Genomic DNA, 13,343 nt, shown 5'->3' with positions numbered 1-13,343 from the left:
CCACAGTAAAAATTCATACGCTATATAAACAACTTATTTGATATATTAAACAGTAGAAATTTGCACCAACTTGATTTCAAAAAACCAATCAGTATGCAAAACTTTGAAAAAATAAATTCTTTTTGTGTGAATTATTAGATTATTTAAAATCATTAAGATTAATGGATGGCAAACTATTGTGCGAAAGCGGCAGAAAAATGGGATTTGTAGGGTTCTTATTTAATATAGAAAGCCTTCAATTTCTTTATAAAAATCTAATTTATGAGAATAATTTACTGTTGTATTTCCCTACCTACAAAATAAGTCAAGATCACATTGAATTATTTTTTGGGCAGATTAGATCTCTGGGTGGTTACAACAACAATCCATCAGCAAAACAATTTAAATCGGCGTATAAAAAATGATGGTCCATCTTGAATTGAGAGATTCATTTAAAGGGAATTGCATTCCGTTGGAAGCAATTCCAATTTTAACTCCTTCTGAGGTAATTAATAAAACATGTGGTAAAGAACGCATTTCAGAAGTAACCGAAGAAGTAATTGAAGTTGAGGACGATGAAATATTTCACAATGCTTTAAACATAAATATAAATATATCAGAATTTAAAAAGAGGCCATAACATACATTGCTGGCTTTGTGGTTAAAAAAATAGGTAAAATTTTAAAATGCGAGGAATGTGTCTATTCACTTTCAGGTGACAGGTATAATTTAATAACGTCCTTTATTAATCAAAAGACAAAGGACAGTACCTCTTTTATCCATCTGAAGATGTTATGTATATTTGTTTAACAACAGAAAAAATTCTTCAGATATTTTTTAACGGTTCAGAAACTGTTATCGATATTAAAAATAAATATTAGAGTTTTAAAAATAATAATTGGTAAAAAAACTTATTTGAATCACTTAATAACCACTTTAGAGAACAAAATATATTTTACTAGCCACTTTAACAACCTAATAGAATTAATTTCTTCTATATATGCAACTGTGCGAATTCATCATTATAACAAAAGTCTGTTTGACAAAAGTAGAAGTATACGGTCTAGTTATAATAAGTTAGTATTATTTAAGGGACAATAATATTTTGTAATTCTGTAAAATATATTTTTTTTTTTTCAAACGTCAAAAAAGTATTAGTTTTACAACGTGACTGACAATATAAAAAAGTAATTTTACTGCCTAGGCATAAAATTAAAGCACTTTTATGCCCAAGCAGTGCGAAAATATATTATTAAACTGACATAAAGTGTCAAATTCAACGAGCGTAACCATAGTTTCTCGATATATAATTATATACAAGGTATTACAATATAATTATACACATCAAATCTTTTATATTATTTGGAACGTTTGAAATTGTTTTAAAATTATCTGTAGCGTTTCTAAAATAGCATGTTCTATTCAGAGTAAAAATGACTTTTTGTGCCTCGCCTGTATGTAAACGTTCAGCCTCGCCACAAAAAGTGTCATTTTTATTCCTAATAAAACAATATACTATTTTTTCACACGTCACAAAAGTATTAGTTTTTGCGACGTGATTGACAATGTAAAAAGTAATTTTACTGCCTAGATATAAAAAGTAAAACACTTTTACGCCCAAGCATACAAGTGCGAAAATATATTATTAAACTGACATAAAGTGTCAAATTCAAGGAGGGTAACCATAGTTTCTCGATATATAATTATATACAAGGTATTACTTTTAAATCTTTTATATCATTTGGAACGTTTGAAATTGTTTAAAAAATTATTTGTGGCGTTTGAAAAAAATAGCATGTTCTATTCGGAGTAAAAATTACTTTTTGTGCCTCGCCTGTATGTAAACGTACAGCCTCGCCACGAAAAGTGTCATTTTTATTCCTAATAAAACAATATACTATTTTTGTGATTAATATTGTGTTATTTTATATTTTATAGCCCATTGTAGAATTATTTTTATTTAAATAGTTTTTAAATAAAGAATTTTTAATATCATAAGGTGGTTTTCTGCAGTCCTATTCTACAATTAAATTTGCTTATTAGCGTCCTACACCAGAAGATTTGGCCTGCAGACTTGGTCTGCGGATAAGAACTTTGTGTTTGTGTGCCGGACCAAGTCTGTAGCAGGCCAAGCCATTGGCGGACCAAGCCTGTCACAGGCCAAATCAGAGCAGACTTGATCTGTCAGATTAGATTGGTCTAAAAACGAGTAGCCACCCATACACCAGAAGATTTGGCCGGTGGACTTGGATCACCCTTATCACTTACCCCGGTATTTTCAGGTACAGATAGCGTGTTATATATTTTATTTGACGGATAGCGTGTAAAAACGTGTATCTTCTACCAATTGTTTTATCTTTAAGATTGTTATTTGTTAGATAAAAGTTATTTATTTATACCTGAAAATACCGCGCCTTAGGGGTATAAAAAATAGATAATAACCTACCCTCAGACCTACTGAATATATATATATATATATATATATATATATATATAAAATTTCATCAAACTCGGTCAGGCCCAGTCAGGCCGTTTCGGAGGAGTAAGGTAACAAAAATTAAAAAACATCCCCTATTAAAAAAGAGCGGTTGATGGTAGAAAAAGAAAATTTAGGGTTGTATGTATTTTTGCCAAATTGTATTAATGTATTAATTGCCAAATGTATTAATTGCCAAATCATAAAAAAATAGAAATAAAAAAATTCCAAAAATTAAAAAATATTTTTTTTGGGCCACCAAATCGATAACCTAGTCTCAGACCCACTGATTATACATATAAAATTTCATCAAAACCGGTCAAGCCGTTTCGGAGGAGTAAGGTAATAAAAAAAATTAAAAAAAACAACCCCTATTACAAAATAGGTGTTGGTGGTAGAAGGGTGAAAATTTAGGGTTGTATGTATTTTATAATGCCAAATCATAAAAAAAATAAAAACATTTTTTTTTTTCAAAAAGTAAAAAATTTTTTTTTCTTGGGTCACCCTTATCACTTAGGGGTATAAAAATCGATAACAACCTAGTCTCATATCCACTGATTATACATATAAATTTCATCAAAATCGGTCAAGCCGTTTTGAAGGATTAAGGTAATAAAAACTGTGACACGAGAATTTTATATATTAGATGTATATCATTATTCACTTAAAAATTTCTAAATCCGCTCCTGGCGTGACCCCCACCAAAGGAACCCAGATCGGAAAAACAGGCAGCCTTCGCGCATTATAAAATAGAGCATTTGTTACCTCTTTCTCTTCTAACCTCTTTGGTTATAGTTAATTCACGTAAACTAATTATTTAAGATATGGTGCTAAAAATTATGAATATACGTTTCTTTAGATATTATACGGTATATGATCAACAATTACAACATCAAATTTACGAATAAATTCTATGTTTCAAAAAGTTCTCATTATTCCTGCTGTATAATGTCTCTGTATTATCATGGAATGTTAAAAGTTTTATGTAGCCAAAAATTGAATTACAGCAATTAATCGTTTAAAGACTTCTGGTCCAATGTTTTACCTAAACGTTGATACATTTCACTCCATGATTTAAATTGCTCTTATGTGAATCGCCGATTTTTCGGGGAGATAACCAACTGATAACCATGTATTTGAAGAAGGGATATTAGAAGAATGCTGAAGAAACGACAACAGAAAAAAGACATTTTTTGCTTTTCAATAAATTATCCACACACCTTACTTCTTAACCATTGCATAGTCGCCTCGTATAGTTATTAGTACTGAATCGAGTCCTTCATGATTAGCCGGAAACTGTATTTTGGTAATTTGAAATGGACCACGCTTAACAAGTATTTAATGTTCACGATCATTATTTATAGACCAAGCTCCTGTATCGTCTGACACAGTCACTACCAGTTTAGCGTGCTCGACGAAAAACGCGTTTTTTCACATTCTATATATCCTTGATGTAAAGTTAATATATATTGATACTAACCTAAACACTTCTTGATTTGACAACGTAAATAAAGAAATGAGTAATTTGGTAGACAACGATTCAGTATTGAAACTGAAAGTACACATGACGTAAGCGTTGTCCATAATTCACATTAGAAATCCAGATTTGCTATTTCTTTCTAAAATCCATATTTTAGGAGATTCTGCATACAAGAATACCATTTATGTTTTGACCCATTACTGTCATAATTGTCTCCAAAACAAATCCAAAAAAAAATAATTTCAAGCATTCATCTATAAGAGTTTGCCCTCGATACAGCTGGCAACAGATGCCGAAAGCGTCTGCCGCCACAGTTGTCTGGAGGACAGTTGCATATCATGGACAACACTCCGCAAGACCCCTCGGCACCATACATTATTTTCCCGTTTGCACCCGCCAATCAAAATCCGTCTAATTACCAGTGCCCGATTTCGACCGAAAAGAGCCTTCGTGAAACATCGTATTTGAAAAGGTCCGCGCCGTTTTCGATCAGCTGACTCAGTCCAGTCAGTCGTTGTGCGTTGTACAGTGTGCATCGCAGCTCCGTCAGTATTCGCGCTCTAGTGCCTCGCGCTCGGAAAGTGCTCCCTCTCAACATTAGCTTGCTCGACTCTTCAGAGCAAGCTCCGCTCAAATACGGCCCTCTCCAAGGGTCGTTTCTCCCTTTTTCCAAACCGCCATCATGGCTCCTAAGAAAAACAAGGCTAATCTCCCGAGATTAGACAAAACTCCTTCAGATTCAGCTCCCTATGCCCAGACTCTAAACCCTTTCAATTTCCTGTTGATCTCAAGATCTCATCTCATCCTGATCCATTCATCGGTCTTGATTTGTCAAGGGATTACTCCCCTGACGAAATCCAAGACCTGATGTATTCTTATCATTTCTTTAGAGAAAAGAAAAACCTAGTTATCGCAATTCTTGATCGTCACAAAATCACTTCCAATGAAATAAAATTCAGTAGAAACATCATCCCTAAGAAGAAGCGTCAGGCCAGTTCTGACGAGTCTCTTGAAACCCCAGTGAAAAAGCTAGCCTCAAGGGAGGTTTCCCCAGCTCGACCATCATCCTCACCCATCACATCATCATCAGGACCAAATCCTGATATAAAAAAGCCCGATTGTCCGGAACGTCAGGTCCCAAAAATCAAAAACCCTCCCACTGTTGCTCCTCAAAAGCAACAGGCGTCCCATCCCAAAAACCCACCTGCTGTTCCTCAAACGCAGCAGGTGCCACGTCCCAAAACTCCCCCTGCTGTGCCTCAAACACAGCAGGAGCCTCAACCTAAAATTCCCCCTGCTGCTCCTCAAAAGCAACAGGCGTCCCATCCCAAAAACCCCCCTGCTGTTCCTCAAACACAGCAGGAGCCTCAACCTAAAACTCCCCCTGCTGCTCCTCAAATGCAGCAGGAGCCTCAATCCAAAAGCAAAGGGCCCAAAAAGCCTCCCCAAGTCGTACTTCGTGATACTCGTCTCTGGATGAGTATCACAAGATCCTTCAAAGAGCAGAAAATCTGCTTTTCCGAAGCAAAAACTGTGCCTCTCGGCATTAGAATCACTCCCTCTTCTTCTGATGACCATAGGGCCATCGTCGATTATTTCAAAAACAAGCAAATTCCCTTCCATACTTACTTTTCCCCTGAAGACAGGGATCTTAATGTCCTAATTAAAGGTGTAGAAGTTTTTGTCGACAACTCGGCAATAATTGAAGACCTAACTTCCCAAGGTTTCGAGGTCAGGGAAATGCATCGCCTCTCACGCGATGGTATTCCTCTGCCCGTCATCAAAGTCAGAATTCCCAAAAATCAAACCCATATCTTCGACATCACGCATGTGGGCTCGCTGAGGGTTCGAGTGGTGACGCCGAGGCGCGGTAATGGGGTACGTCAGTGCCACAATTGCCAGCAATTCGGCCATGCTACTTCGAACTGTTTTGCGGAACCGCGTTGCGTGAGGTGCGCCAAATCCCATCACACTAAATCCTGTGATAAAGAGGCTGATGCACCTGCAATTTGCTCAAATTGCGGAGGTCCGCTCCAGCCAGCCATAATTCATGCCCAAAAAATCCGAAAAATCGTAATCCCAATCCCAATACAAACATCCTTAGCCAGCCGGTACCCTCAAAGGTCCCGACTCCTATCTCCCAAAATCCTACACTTTATGCTTCAGTGCTCAAAAGCAATCTCAACAACTCGCCACAAGGTAATCCCCCTGCGTCATTCCACCCCTTTTCAATAATCCAAGAACTTCAAAAACAACTACTTGAGCAAGTAGCCAGTCAAGTCAAAATCATGGTTTCTAACATATTTGCTAGTATGTTACCCCCTATGATCTAATCCCCCCCAAAACTGTCTTCCGGACAATCACTAACCTCTTCTGGACTTAGTGTCCAGTCGCTCCCAAATCTTGAATCTCAAAACTAGCCTTCTAGGCACACAGGGCCTCGTCCCTTTTCTCCCGATATCAATACCCGGATTATATAGCTGGAAATCCCTGGAGGTGGTTGTTTTAGTGGGTAACAGCTGTCTGAGTCCCACACAGTCACGAGAGTCTTCCCTTTCTTCGGGGATTAGCTCGTGCAGTCTTTAAAAGATTTTTTCCACCCCCGAAACAAAAAAAAAAAACGATCAGCTGACTGGGAAATGTTACCGTTCAAGTTGGTTAATTCGTTTAATTTAATCGTTTGCTAGCCTTTCTGGGTGATTGAACGATTTTATATACGGTCACTACTATTTTCCCGCCAATTTGTGTTTCATGCAAAGATATTAGTCTTGTTTTTATATATTATTATTTACACATATTCAAGGATATTAGTGTGGTTTGATATCTTTAGTTTGATAACTAATTTGTTGTGATTTTGGTGCTTTTCATCTTTATTTACCTTTATTTTCATCTTTATTTATTTGTACATAGTTTGTAGTTGGTGAATTTGTCTTGGAATTAGAATTTATCACTGAGCAAAAAGGTATATTGCCTTAAGTTAAGGGATTAATTAAATATGGATTTGGCAAGGTATGTTAATTGTGCAGTTAGGGTTAGAATTAGTACATTATTGTATTTTGTAGCAATAACAAATTAACTTACCAAGTATGCAAAATGGTGTTTGCCAGTACATTCACAAAGAATAGACATGTAAGGAAGTTCCATCCAGAAGAAGAAACAACAACAAGGAAGAAGCACATCAAATGTCCTATATGTCCAAATGAAGAGAATTTTTCGTTCCTTGATTGTTTAATTAAACATTTAAGTACCATACATAATCTGAATATTCAACAATCTGTTTTTTATTTTAGAAATCTTGAAGAGTTTACAGCTTGGATGTCGCTGGATAATAAAGAAGTAAACTATGCTCGTCATGATAGACAAAAACATGCTAGTGGAGAAGAGACTATATTATATAACTGTAACAGAAGCTATTCTAAAGGTTGCAGACTTATTTATGTTATACAAATATTTCATTGTTAATAAAATTCATTTTTAGGATTTGTTAGTTCATGCAGCAAACGTCATATGAAAACTGGAGGTAGTATTCGTATAAATGGAACCTGCCCTTCACGAATTTTAGTGAAAATAACTACAGATGGTAATCATGATATTTTTTTGTCTAATACCTACGTAATGAATAAAAAAATACAGGTTAAATTCAAGCCAGATTTGTCGAAACGCACGTGAGCCATACAGATGAGTTGAGAACAAAACGACTGCCAAAGGTGGAACAAAGTATTATTGTGGGACAATTATCAGCAGGGGTATCAAATGTCAGAATAATTCAAGATGCGAGAAAAAAACATTCAAAATAATAAAGTTGAGAGGATAAATTTAGTAACAAGAGGAGATTTGGCATATTTGATTCGCAAGTACAACATTGATAAGAAGAGAGATAATGATGATATGACAGCTACAGCCCTAAAAATTGAAGAATGGAATACACAAGGAAATAATCATGCATTTTTATTTAAGAAAATTGGTAATTAAATCAAATATTGATTAGTGTTAACTAAAAGTTATAAAAGACGGTTTTATTATAACATGTTTATTTAATTTCAGGTGAAAATTATCCAGGGTTAAAAGATGAAGATTTTGCAGTGGGGTTAAAAAAACTGCTGGATTTTAGTCGCATCATATGTATTGACGGCACCCATGGAACAAACAGGAAAAATTTTGATTTAACTGTTATTTTAATTAAGGATGAAAATAATTTAGGATTTCCAGTGGCATTATTGCTTTCCAACAGGTTGGATCAGATAATTCAAGAAGTTTTTTTTAGGGCTCTTTTAACAAAATTCGGTAAACCAATTGATGCAGAATATATTATGAGCGACGATGACCCGAAATATTATAATGCTTGGACCAAAGTGATGAGTACTAATACAACATCTAGAAGACTCCTTTGTACATGACACATTATTAAAAATTGGAATATTCAGGGAAAGGCAAAAATTAAAAACATTGAATTAAAGAAAAACATGAAAATGGAAATGCGAAAAATATTAACAGAAGCTGATGTAGCAAAATTTAAGGACCACAAGGATAAGTATTTTAAACATTTGGAAGAAGAAGAAGAAGTTGATTTCCTAAAATATTTGAACAGGTATTACATTTTTAATATATTTTTTTTATTCTATATTTATTTTTTTTAAGCTATTATTTCAAGAGTGAGGAAAGAATTATGATGTGGGCTCATTGTCAATAATGAATAAATACCAATATGGCAATTGAGAGCCTAAATAAACTTTTGAAGTACAATAAAATGAATGGACAACGTAATCTCAGGTAAAAATACAAATTTAAATATAAAATATTTTGAACAAAAACATTTTGAGTATCGGTATTATTTTATTTTTTAGGGTAGAGAAGTTATTAGATTTGTTAGAAGAAATTGTTGACGACAAGATGTGGAAGAAGATTATAGATACAGAAAGACCAAATGCCAATAGCTACAATCACAGAATAACTGTTGAATCTCACAAAAAAAGCAGAGGAAATGACAGAAAAGGTTGAACTATCTGACGTTGGATTTAGAGTTCAATCTTGTTCTGTAAAAGATAAGTATTACCTTGTTTCATACAGTGAACTATGTAATGTTGATTGTAGAACTGGGTATTGTAATGCGTGTAAGATATGTTTACATAGATACATGTGCCAATGCCCTCAAAATTCTGTAAAAAATGTACTATGTAAACATATACATGCAGTTGCCTTGTATGAGGAGAGAAGCGAGTCTGTTTTAGGTTCTCCATCTTCTGATACTAATAATTTAAATATTGACGAGCTGACAACAAGCAAATTGCGTTACAAGGATGATTTAGAGCATTTCATTAAAGAGAGTATACCCAAAAATAGAACCCATTTCTTTTGAAGAAAGACGAGAGGTACACAATTAAAAAAAAATTCATGCATTTCCTAACAGATAGAATACCGTAAACCGGGGCTTCTTTGCTCCTTCAGAGCCTACTTTGCTCCACACTCAAAAAGAGTTTCACTTTATTATAAAATTACACCTAAGAGGAAAATGACCAAATTAACACTGCTGTATTGAAGGTTATCTATGTTAGTGTAACATGTGCAAGGAGCCCGCCATTTCTAAGTTTATTTAGGCACATAACCTTGATGTGAAACTGGTGTAAGAGAATTTGCTCTATTTTTAATCGCCAAGATTTAGTGTGTGCACAAGTTATTAAAGCTGATTTTCAAGTAAGTGTGTGCATATTATAATAAGGAATATTCGTTAACTGTTTCCTTTATTTATATTTTTAACGAAACCATTAAAAACAAAAAAATATATTTTCTTGTCTGGACCTGCAAAAATTTGGTATTTTGGGGTTACTTTGCTCCGGAGCAAAGTATACCCATTTTTCATTTTCGGGGTTACTTTGCTCCGGGGTAAAATACACTCATATCATTTTTTTTTCTTTTTTATAGTTAACTATGCCTAGAAATTACAAAAGAAAAGCCGGTGCGCGAAAATACGCTGATTACACAGAAGAAACTCTATTAGAATGTTTAAACGAAATAAAACATGGACGCATATCGCATAGAGCCGCTGAAGAAAAGTACAAGATTCCTAGACGAACAATCTTGAATAAACTCAAATGTAGACATTCTAAAAAACCGGGGCATCAGCCCATATTTACTGCTGACGAAGAAAGAGAATTTGTTCAGTGCATTATATCTTTAGGGGACTATGGGTTTCCTGTGAATATGCAAGAATTGAGAAACATCATAAAGAATTACTTGGCCAGATGTGGAAGGGAAGTAAAAGTATTTAAAGAAAACACACCTGGTACTGATTGGCTAAAAGGCTTTTTAGTCAGAAACCCTGAACTATCACAACGCTTCGCCGAAAATGTAAAACGAATGAGAGCCGCCGTGGATGAACCAATGATAAGAAGTTTTTTTGAAAATTTGTCCGATGAGTTGAGAGACGTCCCGCCAACGAATATCTGGAATTTCGATGAAACGAACTTGAGCGATGATCCAGGAAAGAAAAAAGTTATAGTAAAGAAAGGATCAAAATATCCAGAGTTAATACGGAATGCATCGAAAACGTCCATATCGGTTATGTTTTCAGGTAATGCGGCAGGAGAATTACTCCCGCCTTATATAGTATATCGAGCCAACAAAATGTGGACGACGTGGACCGAAAATGGACCTAAGGGATGCCGGTATAATTCAAGTAGTTCAGGATGGTTTGATGCGTCAATATTTAGCGACTGGCTGGAATGTCAGATGATTCCTCGGCTAAAAAAATTAGAAGGCAAAAAAGTTGTTTTATGTGACAATCTGTCCTCTCACATAACAGTGCATGCATTAAAGCTATGCCGCCAAAACCAAATAACATTGATTTGCCTACCGCCAAATAGCACCCACTTGACGCAGCCTTTAGATGTGGCATTTTTCAGACCACTGAAAATAGCATGGAGGAGGGTACTATCAGAGTGGAAAGATACTGATGAAGGCATTCGTAATACCAACATACAGAAGCAGAACTTTCCACCGCTTTTGTCAAAAATGATGGAAATTATTGGGCCAAACGTGGAAGAAAACTTAAAAGCAGGTTTTCGTAAATGTGGCATAGTCCCCTTAAAGGTAGAAGAAGTTCTAAGCCGCATTCCAAGATCTTCTTGTAATCCAGATGATATCCAAGGCGCATTTCTTCAAAAAATTCAAAGCCAACGAATAGAGTTAACGAAAGCTGTTAAAAGTCGTAGAAAAAAACTCAATATTCCCCCCGGAAGAAGTGTTTGTTTGGAAAACTTGCAAAGTGATGAAGATATGTCTAATAGTGAGGTAATAGCCGATAATGAAACACTGGAAGAAGAGCCTACTACTTCATCTGGGATAAAACGCAACGAAACTATATTTGATGAGAATTCCTCAGACGACATTGATTTCGACGAACTGGTTAAAGAGCAGGAAAAAGAAAAGGCTTTCGTGGATTACATAGAAGGAAAATCAGCAAACGATAATACCCTTCAATTTAAAAATACAGTTCGGGAAATAGGAAGTTTCGTTGTTTTTTCCTATGAAGGATTGCTATATCCTGGGAAAATTTTGAGATTTAATGAAGACGAAGTCGTCATTAGCTCCATGGAAAAGTCGCTGAAAATGTGGAAGTGGCCTTCTAAACCAGATGAAATTCCTTACTCTTGGGACGATGTTCTGGGTTCCATAAATCCACCTAAGCAAGTTTCTAAAAGAGGCATATTTGCTGTTCCGGAATTAACAGACTTTTTAGATTAGTAAATATTTCTTGTTACGCAATGTAAACAGTTGACCTTTTGTCTTTTTTTGTTTTTAAAAACATTAAGTCAGTGTTTCCTATTTCATAATTTGTTCTTAGTTTATTTTGAAAATTGAAATAGAAAAAAAACGGATTTTCAACACTTCTACGAACTTATTTGAACCACGTTATATAAGTTTCTCGTTACTTTTGAATGCATATTAATAAATATGGTATTTCACTACGTTATCTACACAAGTTTGATCATAAAGTTGCATTTTTTGCAATTCTAGTTTGTATATTAAGGTTTTCTGAAATAAAATATATCAAAAAACAACTTTTTGGAGGTTTTTGCTATTTAAGACTATAATTTGGAACAAAGTCAATTAAATGCGTCGGGTAACTTTGCCCCAAATAACACATAGCTCACGTTACAACGATATTTTTGAATTGGAGCAAAGTAACCCCCTCCGTTGGTTGACTTTGCGCCACTTTTTAACAAAAAAAATTGGTACCAAAAAAAATGATTACCTAATAATTGGCCATGAGACAATACTCAGTAATATTTGTTTTATCTCTGGTGATAAGTACAAGTTCATTTTATTTTTTCTGAGTCTTCTACCAACTAATTCTCATATTTCTTCAAAAAAATGGAGCAAAGTAACCCAGGTTTACGGTATTTTATCTTAGATTGCCTTGCAAGAAATGTGTAATTTTGTGTGTAATTTTGGTAGAGGTTTGGATGAAAATTCTTTTGAAAGGTTCAAGGCAGAGTATAGTAAATTCAGAAATAGCGTTGATCAAGGTAGAGACTGCAAAAAGAGGAAAATTGAGAAGCAAACATATTATCCTGAGACGAAAATACATGTATTATTTGTCACTATTATCACAGGATATCTAGCTACGCAACAGAAGCCTCGTTACACGTATAAAATCGTAGGTATCAAAAGGAGACAGGCTTTTAAAGCCTGTCTCCAAATCAGATATTTTGATGCGGTAGTTTCGCTACTACATAATAGAGGGTGATAGATTTAAAAGAAAACAGTTTTCTACAAACGAAATTTAAAAGGATTTTATGCAGTGTTGCCATTGTGTAATTCATATTGTAATACTGCCTGATAAAGCTTACAGCTTAGCTTAAATTTGCTACATCATTTAAATGTATTAAAATAGATTAGAGCTCTTTTTTCAAACGTTTAGGTATTTAACTTGCCATGTTAGTTGGAGCTAAATCTTACGAGCTGAATTACAATCACTTTGTAACGTTTGATTGTAATTGAATTTCCTGGCATTCGATTGGACTTATACTTGGTATAGTATCTTCGGTGACATTGCAATACGATGGTACTTTGATGCATATAAAGTGGTACCTTCTATAGCACCATATTATGATACCACTTCCTGACGTTCAATTGTACTTTTATTTGATTATACTTGCGTATTTTTTATGACATTGCAATATTATGGTACCATGAAGCATATCAAGGGGTACCACAATGTAGTACCATATTACGATACCATTTCCTTTCGTTCGATTGGTTTTAAACTTTGTATGCTACGTATGTTCGGTGACCCGTACTGTAATATGATGGTACTATAATAGTATATAAAGCGGTACCTTCTATATAGTACCATATTATGATACCATTTCCTGACGTTCGATTGGGCTCCCTCATATTTGATTATAC

At 34.8% G+C, this 13,343-nt stretch overlaps 1 protein-coding gene and 2 long non-coding RNA genes across 3 annotated transcripts; all 3 read left to right on the top strand.

Annotated features, from left to right (window-relative positions):
* Window positions 1–7,180: 7,180 nt before the first annotated feature.
* LOC115877071 lies at window positions 7,181–7,603 on the top strand. Its single transcript, XR_004049279.1, has 3 exons — window positions 7,181–7,356; window positions 7,414–7,515; window positions 7,569–7,603. It is a non-coding gene; the product is annotated as an uncharacterized LOC115877071 (long non-coding RNA).
* A 438-nt stretch (window positions 7,604–8,041) lies between these two features.
* On the top strand, window positions 8,042–9,269 carry LOC115877043. Its single transcript, XR_004049276.1, has 3 exons — window positions 8,042–8,523; window positions 8,574–8,705; window positions 8,780–9,269. It is a non-coding gene; the product is annotated as an uncharacterized LOC115877043 (long non-coding RNA).
* An 89-nt stretch (window positions 9,270–9,358) lies between these two features.
* Window positions 9,359–12,310, top strand: LOC115877041. Its single transcript, XM_030893109.1, has 2 exons — window positions 9,359–9,626; window positions 9,855–12,310. The coding sequence occupies exon 2, from the start codon at window positions 9,861–9,863 to the stop codon at window positions 11,673–11,675; it is 1,815 nt and encodes a 604-aa protein (XP_030748969.1). The 5' UTR covers window positions 9,359–9,626; window positions 9,855–9,860; the 3' UTR covers window positions 11,676–12,310.
* Window positions 12,311–13,343: the final 1,033 nt, after the last annotated feature.

The sequence above is a fragment of the Sitophilus oryzae genome, unplaced genomic scaffold (genome assembly GCF_002938485.1).
Source record: "Sitophilus oryzae breed Bouriz unplaced genomic scaffold, Soryzae_2.0 scaffold_1442_pilon_pilon, whole genome shotgun sequence".
NCBI classification, from domain to species: domain Eukaryota; kingdom Metazoa; phylum Arthropoda; class Insecta; order Coleoptera; family Curculionidae; genus Sitophilus; species Sitophilus oryzae.
The sequence above is the reverse complement of the archived record's forward strand: the minus strand, read 5'-3'. Positions and strand labels throughout refer to the sequence as shown.